This window comes from Balaenoptera physalus (genome assembly GCF_965194825.1).
Source record: "Balaenoptera physalus genome assembly, chromosome: 21".
NCBI classification, from domain to species: Eukaryota; Metazoa; Chordata; class Mammalia; order Artiodactyla; family Balaenopteridae; genus Balaenoptera; species Balaenoptera physalus.
The window spans coordinates 32,647,783-32,673,556 of NC_138902.1; the positions used below are offsets into that span (position 1 = coordinate 32,647,783).

Here is a 25,774-nt window from a genome sequence, read left to right on the forward strand (position 1 = left end):
CGACTGGGGATCAGCCAATCAGGGAAGGAAGAGGGGAGAAAAGAGGGCAGGGGCCAGGCCACGTGGTACCACAGCCAAGTCCATCCCTCCAGGCTCCAGCATCGCCAAGGAAAAGGGGGCAGCACTCGGCTTCCCCCACCCACATTCTTCAGCTGTGCACTGTGAACTCACTTCCCGCTCAGGGCCTGCACGGAGTCTACACCATGCACGGGGCGCTCACTGAGCCGGCCCTGTACACACTGCACTGACCTGGTTCTCCTCTGAACACACTTATCAGCGGCACCCAGGGTCCACTGGAGTAACAACAGGTGCTGAAGCGACGGGGCCGGGAGGGGTGGGAGGGGGAAAACGCAGCAAAGGGAACCTTCACCAGTTTCATAATTTTGCTGACCCCAGATTTCACTGCTTCTAGAGCTTCGTACTCAATGGTCAAGTTAACTCCTGATTCAATAAGAATGACCACCCGAATCAAACAACTTGCTCTGTGGTGCTGTGAGGACAATCAGGATTGTTCACAAGGGAAATGGCACTTGGTTGTTTTGACCATAAGCACAAGATCAAGGTAAACTATGCACACAACTGATGTTGGCACGAAGAATACATATTCCTATTAAAAAATGTTGGATGATTACTCTGGGTATTATTACAGCACACATTAGAAAAATGAAAAACAGAAAAGGGGGGACTTTTTCCTCCCCTTTTTGGTGGAAAAAGTTGTAGAAGAGAAGAAAAAGGTGAACAAGAAACGTTGTCAGGGGACTTCCCTGGTGGCGCGGTGGTTAAGAATCCGCCTGCCAATGCAGGGGACACGGGTTCGAGCCCTGGTCCGGGAAGATCCCACACGCTGAGGAGCAACTAAGCCCGTGCGCCACAACTACTGAAGCCCGCACACCTAGAGCCTGTGCTCTGCAACAAGAGAAGCCACCGCAATGAGAAGCCCGCACACCGCGACGAAGAGTAGCCCCTGCTCGCCACAACTAGAGAAAGCCCGCACGCAGCAACGAAGACCCAATGCAGCCAAAAATAAATAAATAAATTAATTAAACAAAACAAAACAAAACAAAAAAATGTTGTCAGGACAAAGAGGGAAGTAGTTCCACATTCTTGTGCCTGAAGTTTCTTGTTTGAGTTAAAATTAAAATTGCCATCTGAAACTGTGCTGCATATATAACGTCCTTCTGATTTTCACCCATCGTCTGCACTTACGATGGATGTAACATCAGCTACTCATCAGCTTTAACCACAAATCCATAAACAACTGTCTCAACGTACTGGAAAATTAATCATCAAAATGCTAAATAAGCATGATATTATTAGCTTCATTAAGCACATAAAACAAAGGCTGGAGGAGAAAACAGGTTTCAGAGGAACACAACCCGCCCCTTATTCAGAATTGAGGAAGAAAAAGCATTTTCAACATATGCATAAACACTTGAGACTTACCTTCCCGTCAGAATCGCTAGTAACTTTAAAATAAAACCCCAAATGGTAATAGAACAGCAGTGCAACCAAATGGGAAAGAACTAACGTCTTAAGTTTTGATGTGACTGAATCAACCTATTGAACTGACAGCAACGATGCAGTGAAGGAAAGAACAGCACCTATTACTTGTGGGATGAGGTATTAGGTAGGTCTTGAATTTTATTTGGAAATAGTTTTCTGGGCAAGAAAACGTGAAGGTTTCTGGGAACACCTAGGAAGAGAAGTGCTGTGTAAGCTCCACATGGAGCCAAAGTAAAGCAGAAGTTCAAGCCGGCCCAAGGGAAGTCGAGTCAAACCCCAAGGACCCCGGGGCATGAGGCCTGGCTCCCCAAGATTAATTCTGAGTTATGGCCATTCTCCTTCAGAAAACCAGACACCAGAAAACCAGATCCTGGCTTTGTTTACGTCAGAACCTAGGAGTTCTGGCAGCTCAGGAACTGGCGTGCTTATAGCCAGAGGGCCCCAAGCAGGCTTCCACATCACTGGGCCACAAAAGCACAAAGCAATTCTCAGTCCTTACTGAGGGCAAAGCATCAGCCTGGCACCTGAGAAGCAGACAACACAGTAAACAAAATGTTTCCTACCCTCAAGCCATTTATAATCTACCTGGGAAATTTTACAGGCATTAAAATTAGTCAAGTGCAGTGTTGCTCAGAGAGACTAAGTGACTTGCTCAAGCTCACATGGTTAATGATTTATGGAACAAAGCTTAGGGTTCTTTCAGTAAATCAAAGAACCAAGTAATATTAATATTAGTAACAGAGGCTACCCAGAGGCAAATATTATATTTAGGCAGATCAAATAATGACTCTGTTAAAGCCAGACAACCTCTAAGAACTTTGGCCAGTGACTTTTAAATTCTCATCGTCACCAATAATAATGGATATACTTCAGTATCCATGTGATGGGCTTCCTTGTGGTGGGAAGCCACGACGCCCCAGCATGTTCTCAGCCCAAGTGTTCATGCTCATGATGATGCAGGTTTGTCCCCCAGTGCCTTCCTAAATAATAAATCAGCAGCATTTTTACACTCTTAAAAGAAAATAATGAAATGTATCAGTATGACCCTCTCTCTCTGAACAAATTCAGTTCCTACAGTATGAAAACCAGCTGAGTCTGTCACCGAGGCAAGGACAGAGTAGTCTCCCAGGCCTTCCCCAGCAGAGTCACAAGCTAAGAAAGAGGTATCGAGGCAGGGCTGAAGAAGAGTTGAGAGGGTCAAGGAGGGAAACACCCCCTGAAGTGAGTGACACAGCAGAAACCTCAGCATCCCCCAGGACATCGGCAGGGGGTCTGCCCTTCGAAGCCAAGGAAGGTGCTTGAAGCTATTTACCTTCACACTCCTCAGCTCCTACCAAGCCCTGCACCTGAGCCACTGTATCACATTTCTATCTGAGAAACCAACCTCCTCACTTTTTTCTTTTAATTTTTATTTATTTATTTATTTATGTATTTATGTATGTATTTATTTATTAATTTATGGCTGTGTTGGGTCTTCGTTTCTGTGCGAGGGCTTTCTCCAGCTGCGGCAAGTGGGGGCCACTCTTCATTGCGGTGTGCGGGCCTCTCACTATCGCGGCCTCTCTTGTTGCGGAGCACAGGCTCCAGATGCGCAGGCTCAGTAATTGTGGCTCACGGGCCTAGTTGCCCCGCGGCCTGTGGGATCTTCCCAGACCAGGGCTCGAACCCGTGTCCCCTGCATTGGCAGGCAGATTCTCAACCACTGCGCCACCAGGGAAGCCCCCTCCTCACTTTTAATTGTGAGTAAGAAAGTACCGTACAAGCTCAAAGCTTCTTCCTTTCAGAATGAAGGGGAACGTTTCATTCCCGCCCTCCTCATTAATTCTCCTTGTTCTTCAGCCTTCGGGGGAGGGGACCCCGTAACCCTTATATTCTAAGATCTGAAGGGTGACCTTGGTAAGAACGGTGGCGAGCGCCCCGCAGACGTCCCTAGTGAGTAAAGGTGAATTCTGGAAAAGGAAGCCAGGGTGAGCAGCTGAGTACCCACTGACCGCTACCCAGCTCCCCTGCCGTTACCTTCTTTTGGCTTCTTCATACTGGAGGCTCAGCCTGACCTTTTCAGCCAAATTTGATCTACTTCTCACTCCGATCTAGTAAAAAACAAAAGGGAAAAAGCCAATTAACTCTGCTAATGAATGAAGTAAACTGCTTTTGTTTCTAGGAAGTACACGTAATTGCAAAGCTAAAGAAGATGGTACTGAAATTGGGAACACCAGTTTGAAAAGGCACTTACTTTATAGGCTCAGTAGGGACAAACCATTTCTTTTTAATTCCAGCTTGTCTGTTTTTCAAAGACTTTAACGTCCTTTTCTCCACACATTAAATTCAAGATAAAAATATCAGGTAAATGTTTCTGGTATCTAAGAGTTTATGAAGGGTGTACAGGTCAATAAAATTTATGAACTGGAACTAATTTCCTTGTCTCTATGAGCCAAAATTTCCATCATCTAACTTTCAAATGCATAAACATAAAATTAATTACTTCGAAAATTAATTTTTCAAACAGGTAAGCCCTACTGTTGATCTCTACCTGTTTTACTTTCATAGCACAGAATTCAAAGAAGCATAGAGAATACAAAAATAACTGGAACTTATTGAAAAGTAAATATCTACTAATGGTGCCCCAAAAGGTAGAATACAAACTGGTAATAATATTCAAGCCACATTAAATATTTTCAAATGCCAGGTATAAACCACCAATCAAATATTTTAATATAATCAAGTTCAGATTTATAAAAACAAGTTTTTTGGTTAGTTTTTAAAGGCATATATTTGTTTCTCATTAGCCTTAATGTTTATGTGGAAGGACCTTAATTTCTAAGACTCTAAACTTAACAGGAAAAACTCAAATTTTCATGTGTCTCTCGCCTTTCAATAGAGTCTCTGAATAAATACAGTATGAGAAAGTTTGAACAAAGCTATTCATACGGACAAATTCTGATATGCTTGGCACCTAGGCAGAAAAGATAAGGCTAAGATTTTTAAATCCAATCTTATGAGTATGAAATGCTGAATGCACACAGCTGGAATTTGCACCACCTTCCTGGCCCCTGTTCCATTTGCCAGCGGTATTGTAATCAGGGCCTGTCAGGACAGTGCCGGGGCCAACCCTTCCACATGGATAACTTACATCCCCGGAAATGCTTGTTTGTGACCCAGCATCCAGGGTCTGTCTGGAGAGAGATAAATGAGAGTTCACAGGACTGGATCTCAAGTCTGGCTCAGATCTGCCAATGCTCTGGTCCAAGTGAAACCGCTCCTGCAGCTTAGCAAGACTCTGTTCAGGAAATACAAAGTACTTCATAAAGCTGAACATTTAAGAGCGTGAAACTTCCCCACCAGGTAAAATTAAGTCGAAAGAGCTAATCTCAACGGAAAAAACAACTACTTTATCTTAGTAGGTACTTATCCCTCTAAATTCTTGAAAAAAATAAGAGTAGAATATAATTTTTGCGCATACACACAGGACTTTGAAAATATGTAAGATCATATTAAACAGGTTATCTTATCTTTCCCAAGACAGCCTGGGAATTATTCACCCCGTGACTAATGGTATCTTTATATTTAATACATGCATTTCTTATTTTTAAAATTCTGTTAAAAAGAAGTCTATTTTAATAAGAACTACCCACTTTATGCAGTAGGAATTATGGAAGCATAGGATACCTATAATGCAATCTCATTTAGATAAAGCAGGCAAACTTCCTGCTTAGAAGACTTCTACAGTTATGCCACTTGATATCTGGACAGGATCCAAGAGATTATTTAGCTCACATAGATGTCAAAGATTAAGAAATGGAGGCCCAGAAGCCGCAGTCAATCAGTACCTGCGGTGATGTTTGGTTTGGGGAAGTGCCTAATTACAAGTGAACGTGACTGGTGTCGGCACCCGGGTTTTAATAGAGTGAGTTTACTTTAGAGGGAGGATGTGAGTCAGTGAGAGTATTAAAAAGGAAAAAATTTAAATTGCTACCAAAGAACCCCCCTACAAAACACTAATAAAAATGTAAGAAGCTCATTATTATCAACTTTAAGAGCAGCCAGGATTTAATCCTGATATTTAAAATTCTCATGATAAGAAATTAGAAATATCAGAGATCTGATATTTGTTTTTTACCTAACCTTCTCTATTTTCTTTCAAAGGCATATTTATACAAAATGTATATGCATGAGGGATAAAACTTAAATGGTCATATCAAATAATATATTACAGAAAAGAACGAAGAAACCTCTTAGGGACTTTGGACAAGTCTTTTCTATTTTTTCATGCGAACGGTGAAAAGACGTACATTTTTCAAACCTATGACCATGCACTCAATCAATTTAGTAGGTCATGACTAGTATGTTTTTAAATGAAATAGAAGAGACTAGAAAGTAAAATCAAAGTATATTACTAGTATTAAAAGCAGGCATATTTCTGTGAAATTTGGTGTGTGTATCTATGGGTAAAGACATTTGTATTACTGGCCTTTGATGTAAAATATACGTATATCTTACTCTGGGTCACAGCCAAAGAGGTTTAAAAGTCACAGAAGATAACTAATGTCCCTTTCAGCTCTACTGTTGATTCCTGTATCTACTAATTATTTTTTATATTTTAGTAATTAAAAAAGGAATCTAATTTTTAAATTTAATCTGGCCTATGTATAAATCCAAAGTTTACAGAAAGAATCAAAGAGGACCTGAAATTGCTAAATTATGAGGTTCCAATGTAACTCTGTTCAAGTTCCATTAACTTTTTTCCAAGGACTTATTTTGTGCTTTTCAGGAATGACTGATTTAATCGGCAGGATCACTGTAGAACAACAACAAAAAGTACAGCCAAGTGAAGTTCTGTATGTGTTACACATATGGTAGAACCACATATTCTAGAGCAAGACTGCCTGGGTTTGAACCTCAGTCCTGCCACTTACCTGCTGTGTGACTTTAACCAAGTAACAACTTCTCCGCACTGCTGTTTTCTTGTCTACAGGTTGAGGATAATAACAGAGCCTATCTTTAGGCTGTTGTGAGAATTAAATGAAGTATTTCTATGCAAGGCAGGCAGAAGACTGCCTGGCACAAAGTCAGTATTTTAAGTCAGTCTTTTCTATTTAATCGCTTCTTGCAAGTTATTTCAAAATTCCCCAAATGCAAAATTATATGGGTTCAAGAATATTCACCCACATTCAACCAGCATTTTGGAAACTGACATGAAGTAGCTGAATTTGGTATTTAAATGCAGAGGTTCTGTTTACCACGGGCTCTAACATTTTTTTGAAAGACACAGACTAAATCCTCACCCAGCTAGGTAAAGAACTCCAAATATCTGAAATATTACAAAGACTTCTCAGTGCTTGTGATAATTATGGGATGGAAGGGAGGGAAGAGGAGGAAGAGATATCTCTTAAAAAAACTTGACTGTATCTGCTAAATATAGATACTCAACATGCAGAATATTGATCGCTGAATGGTTGTCTTCTCTACACATAAGGCTGGGTCACTGGAGCTCAGACCCATAAGGTGAGAAGTGCACAGGTGTAACGAGGGGGTCTACTGCCATGAGCATCTCTCCCAGGGTGACTATACAGATGTCCCCCAGCTGGGTCAGCTTTCTCCCTGCCACCCCCAGCTAGCACCTCGGAATCTCCTGGGGTGGGGAATAGCTTTTCTAAGCTCCTCACACCCCTCCCCCCTCTCCTCAAGGCATCTCACCTACTTACTGACAGCAGGTGACATACCCTTTCTGTATCCTGGGCTGAGGATCACTGAGTTAGATAACCTTGCTTATCAGGGCGCCACATGAAGTTTGCAGTGAGTTACAGGGTGCACCAAGATGCTAATCTCCTTAGATGGGCTCCAGGACCCAGCAGCCCCTGTCTCAAAGGTCATCCAAAGTCTGCCTTCAAATAAGCATATCAGAACCTTGGAACCAATCTGTTTTCTTCCAAGGCAGGCGGCTGGCTCAGTGCCTATAACAATCCCCTACGGGACCAAATTCCGTATGGATGGGGCAGAAGTGGGGTTTGTGTGGTGGTAAAGGGCCTTCCAGACTCCGATGGAGAACTTCTGCCTCAAGGAAAGTTTCTGAGGCCCAAGAAGGTAGCAGTGTGACTTGAAAAAATGTTCCATCACATACCTGCATCAGATCTTGTTTTTCTTTTTCTCCTGAGCTAATAGCCTTTCTGATAGACTTCAGTTCAGTTAGGATGGCTTTGGCTTCACTAAGTTCATAGCCACTCTGGCCTCCAGACATTTTTTTATCAATTCTGTTAAAAGAGGAAAGGAAAAAAGAAAAATCAAAGAATGACCAAGTGTACAAGTTAAGGAGATAGGAATTGGGTTTGGGGTTGTCTTAGTTGGCTTGTTTTTACTACCTGACTCACACACACCAGTCTCAAGCTGACGGTCTCTCCTTTCTCTTCTGATCACTTGAGAGCCCTTCCAGCCCCCACTTTATCCCCCAGTCCACTGTAATGACCTTCAGGCTCAGGCTTTTTGCTTTCCGTCTGTTTGGGTGATCCCACTGCTGGCTGACCTCAAACCTCATCTCACGTTGATCCTGACAAAGGTTCAGGACACGGGGAAGCAGAAGGACAGAAATGCCAATAAACCGGGCGAGCACAGGAACCTCAGGATTCATCCCTGCCACCTAATGTTACACGCTGCGATGTCTGTGCAAAACCTAGCACAGTGCCTACAGCTTGGTGACCTTTAATAAAGGGTAGTGATTTTTATTTATACTAGTGAGTATCCTGTAATATTTGGATTGCCTGGTTCGTTTCTTATTTCTTTTTAGATATATGAAATGTATTCTTTTTTTACGACAGTTACGAGTCAAGATAAATTGCTCCCCTTGCTGAATGAGTTCAAATCTAGGAACAAGGGGGCGGCAGATGTGTTCATTTGTCCACTGACGTTGAACAAAGAGCTCCCCGATGAGCTTATTTACTGCCCCTGCAGATCTGCTCACCAAATGTCCTTACAGCTCACAGGGTCACCCTGTGTCAGAGGATTTCATGTAACCTAATCTTTGTGGTCGAAGGGCCCAACCAAATTACCTAATTAAAAAAAACAAAAAATGGTTCAACATTTTCTTAACCATCACCCTCCTGGTTCTCCCCACCACCTATGCTGCCTGGGACTCATTAGGAAAGAGCCTGGGCTTCCCTTCAGGGACACATGCCACATCTCTGCCCATCAGCCAACAACGCTATTATACGCGTTCTCAGACATATCCTTGTCTTATTCACAGACTCTCCAGAGTTATGGCACCTATTAAATCACGGAAAACTGGCTCTGACCTAATTTGGTTTAAAACACTTAATAATCTGTATTTATTTCAACGTGAAGGGCATAGTCTGAAAAGTAAAAAAGAAAAAACTAACACAATTATTATCTTATTCATTCTTCCAAAGTTTACCCAAACAAGTGCAGTTTGTAGATAACTTGATAACTAAAATGGTACTCGTAGATAACAAGTACCATTTTAGAAAATATTTTATGGTGCTGAACAAATAATTAAAGTCTTAAAGAACCTAAGAGAATAAAATTAATTTTATCATAAGGTCATTCTATAAAAAAGTATAACCAATGAAGTCACTGAATTAAACATACACGCGTGCGTGCGCACACACATACACAGAGTATTTGTGATGGGAAGGGACCCTAGAGATTGCCTAGTCATGTTTCTTCCAAATGAAGAAACTGAGACCAGCAAGTCTATGCAAATTTAGCCTCTAAATTGCATAAACACTTAGCTAAGTAGCACAACTGTCCTCAAAATGAGAGACTTAGGCCTGGGGCTCTTATGACTATTACATTCAGAATATTTGACAGGAACCCCAGAAGTAGTTTGAATATTGGTTGATTATATTTATTTCGGGAGGGCTTTATCAATGAAATTGTTGACACCCTTAAGTACTGTATCTACTCACTTAGTTGAGGCAAAAAGCTTACTTTAATAAGAAAAAGAATCTGTGAGATTTCATGAAACAGCTAGTAATATAGGTATCTCAAACTGTCAAAGGCAGTTTCTAAAGCCCAAGTAATTTCTTCCGATTTGTATAAAACCTTCAGAATTTAATAGTAATACAAATCTTTAATTCAGAAATCAACTTTGACATTTGAAAATAAAAGCCAGTGAGCAGTTTTCAGAAATAAACTTTAATATTTAAAAATAAAAGCAGGGCTACTTCAAGACTGCTACTTTAAATTTCAGAGAGCTTTAAAAATAGATGAGAATTTCTCGGACAGCCACTGCTCAAACAAATGTTAAATACGACAAGTACCACCTCCACGCAGCATTTGCCACGGAACCCCTTTTGGTCTTTCTTTCCCTTTTTCTGAACCTTTCTACTTTACTTTAACTATTGCTTTTGCCCTCTACCTCCACGTTTTTCCTTTTTCTCCTCCACTTTTCATCTCCCCCTTTTTCTCTCTTTTGACCCTAACTGACCATAAAATAAAATATCAGCATAAGTTGCTGACTTTTTTTTAAAACAAAGTATGTACTGTGCTTTTTGTTCTTGAGAAATACAATTTTATTTTCATCCCTTAAAAATTAAAGAAAAATTTTTTTTGGTTTGTGGGTACCCTATAGTTAATTTTTTCCCTATATCTTACCATTTGCATGCCTTCCCTGGAAAATGTGTACACCCTGAGCCAAACTTTTATAGATTCTGTATATACTCTTGGCTTGCTGGGTGTTTCAGCACTTTCCATTTTCCAGTTTTGAGTGAACACTGGAGGTGGCAAAGCGGAAATATGCTTCTCTTCCTGGCATCCACCTACACATAAGCTACACTATCGCTTAGGCCAAAGTCAACTTTGGGACCACAGTCTGAAATGAATAACGTAAAGAATAAAACTACATTCATTCATCCAGCATAAACTTTTGCATCAAGTAAAATCAAAACCGGGGTTTAAATTACATGATAATTCCAGATTCCACAAAATTATTCCATTTTATTGTGAATACGTGAAAAGTTACAGAATCCTGCAGTGGGATTCTGTATAAATCTTTTCCTGAAATATATTTTGTCATAACCCAAGTAAAAAGCCCCCTTATAGTACCAGGAATGTGGTTTCTTGAAAAGTATGGTCTCTGGGTTCAATCAATTATTATTCAATCTTCTAGTAGTATGGTGGTGAACATCTGGATGAAAATAGCTTTATTTTGTCTATAGCTTTATTTTGATCTACGAGAGGAATCTGATGTTAGATATCCTATCTTTCTGCTCTTGGTTCAGCAGATTAGAATCACTGCAAGAGAAAGCCTGAATTTCTACAACAAATGTCTATTGTTTTCTTGTGGAATGTTATTGACAGATTCTTAAACATGCCTTGGATTCCTATAAAAATTGCTTGCAAGTAAACTGCTTTGAAACAATACAGCATTGTTACATCAATATAACAAAAACAGCAAGTTTGGCTAACCTTTAATCCCAGTGGTGACATGAGTTATAATTTCATGTGCCTTAAAAGTATGCAACGTGTGGCGAAACGCTTCGTGGTGCTCCCACCACAAAGCCCTCCGTTATGCTGATGTACAACTGACTAAATAATACATTTAGTTGATTCCAGGTCTGCTGAGTTTTTCGGGGCGCTCTGCAACCAGCTGAGGTTCTCTGAACAGGGCTGGACCTGAGAACCACATGGGGGTCTCACAGAATATGACTTGGGGTGGAGACAAGACACAGGGATTTTTAAGAGCTCCTCAGATTATTCTAATATGCAGTCAGATTAGGGAACCACCAGGATGGGAGCATCTGAAAGAATATCATGGTCATGATCACATGAGGTGAGTGTCAAAAACAAAACTGATCCAGTAAACCAAATGTCTGAGATGAAAGTCATGTGGCTGGTGGTCAAGAGGGGTGACTGGGGCCCCAAAGTATAACTCGTCAACCAAACGTACAGAACAATCAGCTTATGTGACCTGGCCAGCGAACACGTGGGATCTTTAACGGGTAACGCCTTGCTGCCTTGGATACTGCTAAGGGAGACAAGGAAGAACATGAGACCCGCCGATCAGGGAAGCCCCTATGAATCCTGCATTGCTACTGGGGCCACTGAACCGGGCAGCAAGGAGGAGGGAAGGAAAAAGCAGCTGGATGCCTTTCAAGGGATGCTGCCTTCAACCCTCCCTGTGGTTGTGTGCTGGATGAACCATCGCTGCTTCCCTGCATCGGAGACCCTAGGGCGGGCACTGCGGGAGCTGGGAGGTCTTGGTGTGCCTGCTGGGGTTCAGTTAGGCTGGGCCTCGTCAGCAGAAGAGCAGTGGCTTCCAGGGGCTTAGAATGGGGCAGGGATTTCCAGATCCTGTTACCCTCTGTCACCTCCTTTCTCATTTGACCCAGCTCAACCTGGAGCCAGGGTCCAGCAGACTTCAGCACAGAGCAGGAAAGGGCAGAGGGAACACGGGAACCGAGGCACTCACTCAGCTCCTCTGCAGACACCCCTGACTTGCTCCCTGAGATCAGACAGCATTAGGTCCCCCTGGGGCTGCCAGAGGAGGACAGGCCCCCAGTCCGGGGCTCGGCGGGCGCAGGCTCATAGAGCCCAGCCTCCGGAGAGAAGGGGGAGGTCCTTCCTGGGCTCGATCTCCTGGCTCTGCCTCAAACTGAGAGCAGGCTGGCGGACCCAGAGACGAAGCTAAGTTTCTCACTTTGGTTTCCTTGGATCTCCAAAGATTAGTGAACATTTCACACCTATTCAAAGTGTATAGATTTTCCCAAGTTTTTTTGTTTGTTTGTTTTGTTCTTCAGTTGATTGCTTTTTTGTTTTTTTTGGTGCAGAGCTTTACGCTTTGTATGTTACTTCTCTTTGAGAAAACTCTTATGTAATCTATACTTCTATTTTCTTTGTATCGGTTCAGGGGCTTTGGATTATTCGAGAGTCAATTTCAGTATTTTCATACTCACTGTTTCAAGGTTGCAAAGCCTTGTTCTTTATAGAGCAATTCTTGCTTCATCTGTGACAGTTCTCGCTTCAGCTTTTTAACCTTTTGTGAGAAATCAATGTAAATATGAATGTTTGTAAATAATCAGCAAGTTTAAAAAGGTAATCTATTAGTAAACCATTAAACACATAAACACAGCCTCTAGTTTGACATTTACTCGACGAGTTTCTCCTGGACATAAGTTCTACGGAAGGCAGGTCATCAGCGATGTGCGTTACTACTCAAGTTTCCTCTCGTCATTGGATGTAGCGACATTGCTACGGGCCGGACATCACGATCGTCTCCGCTCTGTGATAAACAGCCACTACGGGGACAGGCAGGGCGGTCAGCCAGGGTCTCTCGGACTCTGCGCCTGCCCTTCCTTCCTGACTCTCCAGGACCCCTGGCCACCCCTCTGTTCCCCGAACAGGCCAGGCTGTTGCAGCCCCAGGGCTTCGGCACGTGCCGTTCCCCCGGCTAAAAGGCCCTTCCCTCCGCTCTTCACTAGCTGACTCCCTGCCACTCCGCCTCAGCTCCACGTTACCTTTGCAAACAGCACTTCTCTGGCCACTGCACCCAGGCCATTGGTCTGTTTTGTTTAGTTCGCAGCGTTTTCCAAGAGCTGAAACTGTCTTTGTACCTGTTTCCTGTCTGTCCCCCCTGGGAAAGTAAGCAGCATCACCCAGCTGTATCCCAAGCTTGTAAGATAAAACCAGGTGAACAGCAGGGGATCAATAAATATTTGCTGTCAAACTGATAAAAATGGTTCTTTCCCTGTTATCTTTGGTAATAAGAATACTAAAATGTGGCAGGTCAGGAAAATGGCACAAGCCTGGTTCAGTCACAAACGGAAGGTATTCTCATGGGTGTCAGAAGCTTATTTCCATATAGTGAGTTATAGCCTTAAGTTTCAAGCACATCCTGTTGTATAGTATTTCCATGTGTTTTGCACTTTTACTTCCTATTTATTCTACCCATTCCACAAACAGTTATTGATTCTGCACAATGTGTCAAGTCCTGGGTCTGAAAGCGTGAATGAAACAGACCTAATCTTTGCCCTTAATGCGTCTTACAGGACAACGAGGGAGGCTGATATGGAGCAAATAACTGTCCAACGAAATAAATCTTTCCAACTGCCACAGGTGATATAAAAGAAGAGCACAGGATACTTCACGATCTAAAAGGGGGACGGGACCTAATTTAGTCTGAGGGGTTGAGGAAATGAGAGGGTTCGTGGGCTTCACTGATAGAAGAGGTCCTCACAGGGTAGAGCCTGTGGACAGGCTAAACTGTGGGAGGGGAAACTCAGCAAGTCTCTGGGATTTAAAGAATGCTGTCCCTGCCGGATTACAGAGGTGGTGTGTGGAATGAGGTGAGAATGGAAAAGGAGGCCTGATTACATAGAACCTGAAGCCATGCTGAGGATTTCTAAATCTCCTCCTAAGAACAATGAGAATCAAGGAGGGATTGTAAAGCATGAGCTACTTTATGATTCTAAAAGATCACTGTGGAGACTCTACGGTGCTTGGACCAGAGGGGTCCAAATGGGCCATCCTGCCTGGCATCCAGGCCGTGCTATAGGAGAAATATATTTTAGAGGTAGAATCAACAGGACTTGGTGATGGACTCAATGTGGAGGGTGAGGGAGAAGATGTGTCAAAGATCACTTCCAAAATCCTGGGTATGTGAAGGTGATTTCCTGGGGAGGTGGAAAGATAAAGGGTTTTCTGTAAGACATTTATTTTTCTAACACCCATGGCACTTCAAGGCAATTGGAATATGTGGACTTGAAGTGTCTAGACTAGAGATATAAAATAAAGAGTCACTGACATAAGGACGCTATTTTAAATGCACGAGAATAAATGAGATCAACTAGAGAGTGTGTACGGAGAAGGGAAGGCAGCTCAGGAACACCTTGGGCATCTGCATCGCTCACAGGTCAACGAGAGAAAGAGACAAAGTACATTGCGAAGCAGAGGCCAGAGAAGTCAGAGGAAAACAGAGAGCATCGTGGAACAGAGGGGAAAAAAGTAAACGGGGGGACGAGGCCCTATGAGGAACCAAGTGACAAGGACAAGGGCTGTTGTGACACATTTGTAGACCATGAGGCACAATATTTTGGATACAGTAATGTTCAATAATTTATCTGTTAAGTTTATCTGAAGGCTTAACAGTTTGTGCCCTAAGGCACTTACATTTTATTAGGGAGAAGGAAATAGAAAGAATTGTGTTGCAAGGCCCAATTCATAACTAAAAGAGAGGTACAAACAGTGTTACTGGAACCCAAAGGAGGAGAGGACTACTTAGGCCAGGGGAGGAGGGCTACCCTCAGAGAGGAGGATCTTGAAGGTGCTTTAATATTCACGCATAGCAACAAGCTCACTCACAGTGTCCAGTAAAGACATTTCAGTTTTAGTATCAGACTATCATCATGTCAGGAGCCATCAGTAACCGACAGCTCATTCCACATGTAATTCTACTTCCGACAGCACTCGCAAAAGCTTTTTACCAAAAAGACTAACATTTTTATTTAAAAATTACAACAGAAATCCAAAAATCAATAGTAACTGGGCTGAAATCTGTCCCTACCTTTGAACACACAGTTGATAAAAAAAAACAATGGTACTATCAAGCCCTCTTGGAACAACTGAATTAAAACAATTAGTGTATCTCATGGACATAAAACAGCACTCCATTTAAAATCATTTGGGCTGCGATGACATACCCAGTTAATTTCTTTCAAAAATGATCATCGTAAATTTAACTTTTGACAATTCAGACTCTTCTCTGCTTAAGTGATGTGAGATTTTATTGTATGTTGGGTGACAGTGATAAAGGAGGCTAACACCTGTGTTTTCTTCCACATTATTTACTTTACCTACAGTTGGCTGAAAGCCACTGCTTTTATTTTGGGGCGTCTTCTGAGTGGATTACCTGAATGATTTTCAGCTGCCAAATATCAATGTGCATTTTATTTTGTTAAGGATGAAAACGTTTGATTCTATTATAATGATAAGTGAAAACAGATACTACTGTTTCCAACCCAACATTATTTCCGATTGTTTCTGGTTTTAAGAGTTTGGTCGTAACTGTTCAACACCCTTTCTTCTTAGAGAACCATTTGGCATCGTTAGCTATTGGAGGATCACTGTTTCTACTCTCGTTCTCCAACCCACTTTCAAACGTAGGACACAGAACATGAAAACACATGTCCTTAGATCCCAGCTAAGGGTTACGCTAATGCTGATTTGCACGTTTAGCACAATGGACTCTACTTGGAGGCAATGGTGAGAGCTAACACGCCAAGCACTTCAGGTATTCCAGGCACTGCGCTTCCAATCCTCACAACTACTCTATAGATGGATACGGTTTTAATTCTCATTTTACAGGTGAGGAATCTCAGACCTAAAGAGAATAAGTAAGTAATCTGTTGAAGGTTAGCCTGCTACTAAGCAGCAGAGAGCGGTCTAGAACCCAGGAGAATGTTTTAAAACTACAATTATAAAAGTTTTAGTTATTAATGGCATGATAATATATATAAGATCAAAGACAAACTAGAACTGTAGCAAAATTACCTAAATAAAACCTATGGCCCTTATTCTATCTTAGAAACGTCAATATTCTTATATCCCACCCAAGCTGATTATGTGAAGAGCCTCACAAGCCTTAGAGCCTGTTTTTGCCTTATATCAATATGTGGTGAACTTTCTGCAGCTGGATCCAACCATCTAATTTTCCAGACCTATGTCTACGGCTCAAATCTCAAACCCGAGAGTCCCAAATCGGAGGCAGAGAGACCCATGACTTTTGCACATTCCCTGCCTTTTATACTGACTACACCAAAGCAACTGACATTTTGAATTGACTTTAAAGTTAGTTCTGAAATCCAGAAAGAGAGTGATTCAATGTGATAAGTACGACTGGAAATCATACAGCCTCTTACCATCTCTTACAATCCTACTGTGTAATAAGTTTTCTTTTAAAAGAAGGAGAAAGAAGATGGCAATGAAGGAAAAGTAAATTCCAGAACTTGTGGACCTTGGGAAGATCACAAGACAGGCAGGGTTCAGAAGTCTGCCCTAAAAGTGACCCTTGCAACATTAAAGTTACAATGATCACAGTGACGTTTTACTAACGACTACTGTCCCTTCTCACTACTCCCTCCATCGTCTTGCAAGGAGCTCTCTAAGCAAGCCAACAAAGGGCAGCTGTCATCTTGCTCTTCTGGAAATCCTCCTCATCACCACTGCTTCCACCTCACTAAAAATCCTCACCACCCGCCTCCTCTCTCAGGTCACCTTTAAAGAAAATGAGAAATCAGCTCTAGATCGTCAGAGGATTAATAATAAAAACATGTTTGACTTTACTAAAGAATAGCGGAAAACAGAATCCCAGATGCTGTTAGAACCATTTGTGATGACTAATAAATGGATTCTGTCATTAGAAACGAGATGATTGAATATATTAAAAAAAAACCCCAAACTTCTGTTTAACAACAGTAAAAAAGGAAAAAAGCAAAACAAAACCTACTGAGAAAAATATGAAACATTTTTGAAATATACTACCTTGAGATACAAATAATAGATAAAAATATGGAAGGTCAACGCTAGATCTCTTTCTGCTAAATAAATCAGTAAGTTGCCATATAACCCAGAAATTCCGCTCCTAGGCATAAACCCAAGAGACATGAGAACTTATATCCACATAAACACCTGTGCAGGAATGTTTGTAGCAGTTCTATTTATCATCACTCAAAAGTGGAAACAACCCAAATACCCACCAACTGGTGAATGAATAAATGAAATGTGATGTATCTGTACAATGGAATATTATTTAGCAATGAAAAGAAATGAAGTACTGACACATGCTACAACATGGATGCACCTTGAAAGCAGTATGCCAAGTGAAAGAAGCTCACAAAAGACCACATATTGTATGATTCCATTTATACAAAATGCATAACAGAATAGGCAAATCTAGAGAGACAGACAATAAATAGTGGTTGCTTGGGCTTTGGGGATAGAGGATATGGGTGTGCGGAATGGGCAGTGACAGCTAATGGAGTACAGGGTTTCCTTTAGGGGACACAAAAATGTTCTAAAACTAGATTGTGATGATAGGTATACAACAATAAATATACTAAAACCCATTGAAGTGTACATTTTAAACAGGTGAACTGTGTGGTATGGGAATTAATTCTCAAAAAGCTGTTAAATTCAAAAAATAAATTGGCAAACAGAAATAGAAAAGGTAGAATGTCACCAAAAAAAAAAAAATCACCTCTTAACAAAGACAAAATTGAAAATCATGGTATCATTATATATCAATTAAACTAGCAAAAAAAATATTAATACAAATGATAAACACCTGGTCAAATGGCTTCCTATTTCAGATTAACATCTGAAGTCTACAGTGGTCCCCAAGGCCTATGAATTCTGTCTTCATCTCATTGTCTAGGTTACCTCTCTCACCTCCTCTCTTACTGCTCTCACTTTCTCTCTCCAGATATTGTGGCCACATTTGACTTCTTATTGTTCTTTGAAGATCCCAGACCTTCTCTAACATCTGGACCTTTACACCAGCTCTTCCTCACCTAACTTCACCACCTCTGTCTAGTCTCTGCTCAAATGTCACCTTCTCAATGAGACTTACCCTAAATACTCTATACAAAACTACAACCAGCTCTCCTTATTCATCTCTCATGCCCTGTTATACAGCAATTATTTTTAGATTGATTTTTTAAAAAAACAAACCATGACTAGAAGCTGAATTTATCAAAATGCTTTCTCTGTATCAACTGGAATGATTAATGATTTCTGTTTACTCTGTTAGTGTAGTAAATAATTCATTTTCAAATCCTAGACTGTACATATCTAGGATAAGCCCAACTTGGTCCTGACAAACTGTTTTTAAATGTTCCTGCATCTGGTTTACCAATATTTTGCTTAGGATTTTTGTATCTAAGCTTATGAATATGGCTGGCTTATTTTTTCCCTCATATTATCTTGTCAGAATTTGGTTGTATTAGCCTAATCTTCAGGGTGTCTCTGGAATTTCACTGATAGTAACAGGGCTGGTCAGATTCTTTCTTTCATCTGGAGTCATTTTTGGTCAATGATATCTTAGTAAGAACTTATTCATCTCATCTCAAAATTAAAATGTAAGAAGATAAATTTACTCAAAATGTCCTCTTATTTCTTAAGCATCTAGAGTTTTATCTCTTCATTCCTTGTATATTTTTACTTGTTTCTTTTCTCTCTTATCAATCCTGACAGACATCTGTCAATTCTATTATTCTTTCAAAGAACTAAATTATGCTTTTGTTGATCTCCTCTATTATAGCCATGTTTATTATTTAAAGAATATCTTCCCTTAATTTTATTTCCCTTCATCAACTGTCTTCAGATTTATTCTGTTGTTCTTAGATTGAATTCACTGCTCATTAATTTTAAGACTTTCTTATTTTCTAGTATATGCACTCAAGGCTAGAAGTTTTTCTCCAATTCTCTTCTGACACTACTAACAGTATCAGCTAAACTACAGACTTTACTTGGATCCCCCAGGATCCGACCACGTTGTCTTTACTTGTCATGTCTCCCTAGACTCCTCCAATTTGTGACACTTCCTCAGTCTTTTCTCATCTTTAATGACCTGTTCGCTTTTGAATAGGTTAGATGTTTCGTGAAGTGTACCTTGGGTTTGCTAGATGCTTTCTCATAATTAGACTGAGGTTATAGATTGGGAGGAAGAATATGACAGAGGTGATGTGTCCTTCTCATCAAATGACATCGGGGTACATGCTATCAATCTGACATCACTGGTGATGTTAAACTTAATCACTTAGTTATGGTAGCAAATCCCTAGATTTCTTCAAGTTTACTGTTTTTCCCTTTCCAAACTCTACTTGTTAGAAGATAATCACCAGTCCAGCCCATACTCAAGAAGAGAGGAGTATCAAAGATTAGTGGACATGTTAAAATCACCAGAGTTAAGTAATACATATTTGTGGGGAGATACTTTGAGGCTACACAAATATCCCTTTTCTCAACGTTTTACTCACTAATTTTATCAAAGAGCATCCATTATTAGTTACATACAGTTACATAACATACATACAAAAAAGAAAAAAAAATCTTAAGTAGACCACTCAATAAATGAATGGTAAAACACCCATGGGAAGGTCAAAAGTTCAAGAAGTCCCAGAAGCCATTCCTGTGCCCCACCAAATTACTAACCCTTTCTTTCTCCCCAAAGTAACCACTATCCTGACTTCCAACCCTATAAGTGGTTTTGTCTTTGTTGAACTTTATATAAATGGAATCATACAGTATGTATTATTTTATGTCTAGCTTCATTTACTCAACATGGTGTTGTTGTAAGTTAACTGTGCTCAATTATACTTGGGGGCCCATATTTTAACAGATTCATTACAGATTCGTGGTCCTCTTTTTTCTTCTTAGTGAAGAATTTTGCCTTATAATCTACCTATTCCAAAATTAACAAAGCTATACTAGCTTTATTCTTTTCTTTCTTTTTTTTTTTTTTTTTTTACTTTGGCTGCGCCAGGTCTTAGTTGTGGCACGCGGGATCTTCGTTGCGGCATGAGGGACCTTTAGTTGCAGCATGTGGACTCTTAGTTGCAGCATGCATGCGGGATCTAGTTCCCTGACCAGGGATCGAACCCGGGCCCCCTGCACTGGGAGTGCGGAGTCCTACCCAATGGACCACCAGGGAAGTCCCAATACTAGCTTTATTCTGATTAGAATTTGATTGTTGCATCTTTTTTACCCATCCTTTTATTTTTAACTCTTCTGTATCTTTGTTTCTGGTGTCTCTTATAAGCATCATATAGGTAGATTTTTCTTTCCAAAACCAGTCTGTAAATCTTTTTCTTTTAAACTAGAACATTTAATCCAATTACACTTATTTCTAATTATTTGGGTTTAATTTACCCACCTTACATTAAACTTTTCATTGGCTTGCCTTTTCTATTCTCTTCTCTCTTTTCCTGCTTTCTTTAGTATTTCCAATGGTGAAGAACTTCTGGTGCCATTAGTTACTTTCAAATTTTGTCTGAAAACATGTTTGTCTCATTCATATGCATGAAAGATGTTTTCCTGTGTATAAAATTCTGGTTGATGGTTATTTTCTCTTAGAGCACTGAAAGTATTACATTATCATTTTCCTTCCATCATCACTATGGAATAATCAGGTGTATCGCTCTGTCAGACCTTTGCAAATAATCTTTTTTCCTCTGGCAGCTTTGAATTTTAACCATTATATGATTAATTTACAGAAGTTCTACTTAGTTCTTTTCCCATATATGCTTGGTCATTTCACAGTCATAGTATCTTTCTTACTCATATTTTCAATTCCTTTTTTATTTCTTGACATATTAAACACCCATATTTTACATTCTGTATCTAAAATCAACCAAATCTGAAGACCTGATTCTATTGTCTGTTTTTTTCTGCTGGTTCTTACTGATGTGACCTTGTTTCTGTGTAAATTTGCGACTTTTGGCTATGAGTTTGTACCCTTAGAGCTCTACCTGTGGAAGGCACAGGTGCAGGTGCGTTCCTCCGGAGAGGATATGCACTTCCAGGCAACTGGCAGCACAGCCACCTGCCACTGCCTAGACCTGCCACAGCTCGAATTAAGTGTTTAGCTTGCAGTTTCTCAGACCTTCCAGGTAAGTGTGAACTCAGCCTGCAAACCCATGTAAGGTGTGTCAGATGGTGATACGTTCAGAGGTCAGAATGGTTTCTCATTGTTTCTCCAAACAGGTCACTTTTCCTACTGCTTTCTGGTGGGTGATGGCAGTGGCAGGTATGTTGGGGTGGCAGGGTTGGAGGAGTTTAATCCTAGCTCCTCTCACACTGAGGGTTTGGTCCTTTTGGGTCCCAATTTTATGCAGTTGGGCTTTGTCTCCATGAGACCATGAAAAGAAGACTATGGAAGGTGACGTTCACCCAACATGGTAAATTCTCTTAGGGAAAAGCAAGTTTTAGTGCTCTGTTATTGCTTTAAATGTCTTGTGGCTAATTTAATTGAGTTTATGATTGAACTTCTCACATTTAAATTGCTGATCCATCTGGAATTAAAGGAAAAAGGTACAGATTCACTTTCATTTCTTTTAAAATGGGCCAAGATATGTCCCAAGCATTCACTGAATAATCCATTTTTTCCTTAATGATATGGAGTGCCACTTTTATCACATTTTAAATTCGACAAGGTGTTTCTGCATATTCTTCAATGTTCAGTTCCACTGATCTTCCATTTTTGTGTCAATATCACACTTTTGTAATTACTGGAGATTTAAGTATTTTAAATATATTAAGATAAAGACCTATATACAATCGCCAACCCAACTGTAATAAACACTCATGCATGTAGATTGTGGTCTCTAAATACCACATCTCACTAAAAAGAATCAGAGCTTCTTGGAGAAATGTTTGATTCCAGACCTTATACAAAAAAATCAAGAACATCTTTCCAGACCAAAGAGAAAGAAACTATCAGAATACTGGGATCAAAGGCCTCAGGAGCCAATATAAAAAGGCTCCTATACGCACAAGACAGGACGATGTGAGGTTCAATAAGAATAATAATTGCAATGACATATCAACAATGTTTAAATTCGTGATCAAACAGTGATACTTAAACAAACAAACTCAACTCTGTTGGTCATCTCTAACAGATGCTAGGACATAGCTCACCATTTGAAAATTGTTTTTTTTTTAAAGGAAAATAATCTAATATTTATTCAGCTTTCCAATATGAGCTGAGGGCAAGCAAATAACAAGTAGCAGTTGTGGGGGGGAATTTCACTTTATAGAAGTATCCCAACAAATAAATAAATAAGGAATAATATAATTAGACTATCATCATTTTGTAATCCTTAATGAAATAACCTAGATGATGATCATGAATGACTACTACTATAATAAAAAAGAAAAATGGGACACTGTATGCCTGAGGGAGATAATGTAATACCAACCATGATGAATTCTACTCCCCATTAAGAAAAAAAAAAAAAAACTAGATCTCGTAATCTCTACATCTAATTAGCAATTTATACGGGCCAAGAATTTTGTTCAAGTGTACTATCAGGATAAAAGATACAAAAGTCAGATGAAGACCTCTATAAACAACCTGGTTTTTATGAATAGTTACATACAGAGAAAAGAGGGTGACTGAAATCAACTTCAAAAAATATATATATTTGTCTAAACTCATCATATTGTACTTTTAAATTTGGTGAATTTCATTATAAATAGTTTATAATAAATTGTAACAGCAATAAAAGTGAATAAGTGATCATTTTCTATGTGGGGGGAAAAGATTTAAATGAGTAATTATTAGAACCAATAAATAAGGTAATTTCTTCATGCCCCTGTGTTGTCCATCTCCACCTGGCTCCTAGCAGACACTGTCCTGCTTTCTGTCAGTTATGCCTTTTCAAGCATTTCATGCACATGGAAGCACACCAGTAAGTAGTCTTCATGACTGGCTTTTTTCACTTATCACATTGCTTGTGAAATTCATCTATGTCATGAGTATTAGCAGCTGGTTCCTTTTGATTGCATTTTATGGATATACCACAATTTATTTATTCATCCACTGGTGAACCTGAAGGTTGTTTCCAGGTTTGGGCTAGTAAGAATAAGGCTCCTGTGAATGTTTACACTGAAGTCTTTGAGTATATGCTTTCATTTCTCTTGTGTAAATACCTACAAGTGGGATTGCTGGGTAACATTTTAAGTGTATGTTTAACTTCATAAGAGGTGTGTATGTAGTATAAATAGCTATTTTTTTCCTCTCACAACTTCATTGTCGTGGCCTCAAGAGGCTGATTCTCTCAAAATTTAACATGAACATATTAGGTCAATGTATTTATTGGGTTTACGTCAAGGAAAAGTATCAAAATATAACGAAGTGTTGGTTTGAGTGTGTTCATTGTAATATCTTTATCTCACACAGTTCCACAGAGCTTAACTCCCACAGTCCTTCAAAAAAATGAGAGAATGAGTATTGCAGGCTTCATAGAATCATTTAAAATTGATTTTTAGGAATCCTTATTCCCTGTTCCTGTCTGCTTAGACTGTACATTCTCTCACAGAAGAAGTTAATTGCATTTGATTTTGTAAAATGCCATGAGCATTATGGATATGAGGGTGTTTATGAGTGAAGATGGAGAAGTCTGGAAGTCATGGCCAGAGAGACTGAGACAGTAGTTCACCCAAGTGAGGAGAAACTAAATACCTCCTCCCCCAGCAACACAGTTTTGATGAAGAATTTCTTTTGATGTATAATTATTTAGCCTGCAGTATGGTACCCTTCAAAGCTAGAAAAGGAGACCAAGATCATTAGAGAGAAAGAAAGAGAGAACCAAAACATTATGAAATCAATAAATGTGATTAAGTGTTATAATTTCACTCTACTGAGTATGCTTTTTGAAAAAAACATTACCGTGCTATGAAATTTAATCATTTCCAGTTATTAGCATGTCTTAACAGAGATAAGACCAGTTCTTGCATTAAGTAGAGTATCTCTCTCCCATTTTCTCTTTCAGTCTTGCTTCTTTTCTTTAGTGAAGGTGAATCAAGTCATATCATTCTTCATTTCATTCAAACTTCATGAAGACTGTTGTACTATTTTCAAACCCAACACCAACTACAACATAAATTCATTTCTGGACATCTTAAAAGAATAACCATTTCTGATGTACAGTTTGCTACTGCAAATCAGTATTGCTCTATCTCCTTCAAAACCCTGAGATCAGGAAATTGGAGCTGAAAGAACTTGGGATGTAAGCTAAGTATAAAGACATCACTCATGTCTAATCAAGAGACAATCCTTATTTGTAGCAATTTGCATTCTCAGAGGCATATTTCTTTTCATCTGAAGCACACTGTTATGACTTTTGTATGTTAGTTACATCACTGGTTAAAGTGTCATAGTTTGATGTGCACATGAGCTAACTCCACTCACAGTTACAAACTAACCCTTACATTCAATAGCCATTCTTTTAAAATCTGTGCCCAAGACTGCAAACAGGTGAGATTGTGGATGGCTTTTCTAAGTCCATCATCATTGCTAAAAATAATTCAAAGTGAATTCATATTAACAATGTGGGGATAAATATATGTGAGAATAAAGACAGCACCCTGTTATCAACAGCAATGCCCACTAACCAGCCATGTATTTGGCGTGGAGAGCAAATAATTTAACCAAAGGAGTGTTTGTTTCCTTTTTGACAAAATTAAAAGTTACATCAGATCATATGCTGCGGTGCTCAATAAATTTCTCAAATACATTTATATTTCTAAAGAAATTTATACCTTTACATTTCCAACATTTTATTTCAGTTTGATAAACAATAGTAAAAACTTAATCAAAATTCACCAAAAATTTTCTACATCCAATTTTCACCAAATCTCACCTCTTTGTAATCTGGGATATAAATTTTTAAAAATATCAATTGAATTGAAGGTTGAGTGTGTATAAGATACTCCATTCCTTATCCTAAGTATATATAATGAACAAATAAAATAATAAATTTTGGCATAAAATTTTTTACATTCCTCTTCCTAAAAAAATAGATTTTCTCAAGAAATTAAACACCCACCTCTAAAAGTTATGAATATATTATTAAAAGAGCATTAATTTATTCATTTCTCCACTTCAACAACTAGGAATAAGATGCCAGGAAATACTGTTATCCCATTAACCCAAGGAGGAAACTAAAGCCCAATGATCACCAATACCTATGACCATAATATAAAATAATACAAAACGGATGCTTTAGACAGATGTTCCTAAATACCTGATTCTCAAATACTTGACCCATTTGCTGTAATTCAATAAAACAAATGAAGCACACCTACTAATATTGTTACATTAAAATAATGAAGTATGAGGCCAGTGCTTGGCTTTGTCTGAAAAATTGTTACTATGACCCAAAATGCAGGCAGGCCCCCTGAGACACCAAAGCAATGAAGGGTTAGCTAATTCATGAGTTACTATTTCTGCGGCATTACTTTGTGAAAGGGACTAGTATATGCAGGGATTCTACAGGATAGGCAAGCCAAGAAAAACTAGGTTATCAAAATCCATGAAACTCTGCTCAAGTTACCCAGCCACTTCTGAATGGCTGGGGCCTTCTCAAAGAGCCACCTGGCCAAAAAGTGCTCATGGCAGAGATAGGGAATCATCTGCCCCGCCATGTTCAAACCATGACACAGCTCAAAACATCACAATAGAGCATGGACCACAAGGGCCAATGTGCTAAGGAAGTTTTCTATAAAAAGGCATTTGCACTGACAGGAAGTGTTAAACAAGTGCCTG

The 25,774-nt window shown here is 39.6% G+C and overlaps 1 protein-coding gene across 4 annotated transcripts in view; it reads right to left on the bottom strand.

Annotated features, from left to right (window-relative positions):
• The window catches only part of WWC2 (WW and C2 domain containing 2), a 160,117-nt gene that overhangs the window by 35,346 nt on the left and 98,997 nt on the right, over nucleotides 1-25,774 (bottom strand). For all 4 annotated transcript variants that reach the window (XM_082443960.1, XM_082443962.1, XM_082443961.1 and 1 more), the window contains 4 exons: nucleotides 12,408-12,487; nucleotides 7,622-7,751; nucleotides 4,634-4,780; nucleotides 3,520-3,593 (listed from right to left, as the gene is read on the bottom strand). In XM_082443960.1, the coding sequence (XP_082300086.1) occupies nucleotides 3,520-3,593; nucleotides 4,634-4,780; nucleotides 7,622-7,751; nucleotides 12,408-12,487 (431 nt within the window). The remainder of the gene's footprint in view (nucleotides 1-3,519; nucleotides 3,594-4,633; nucleotides 4,781-7,621; nucleotides 7,752-12,407; nucleotides 12,488-25,774) is intronic.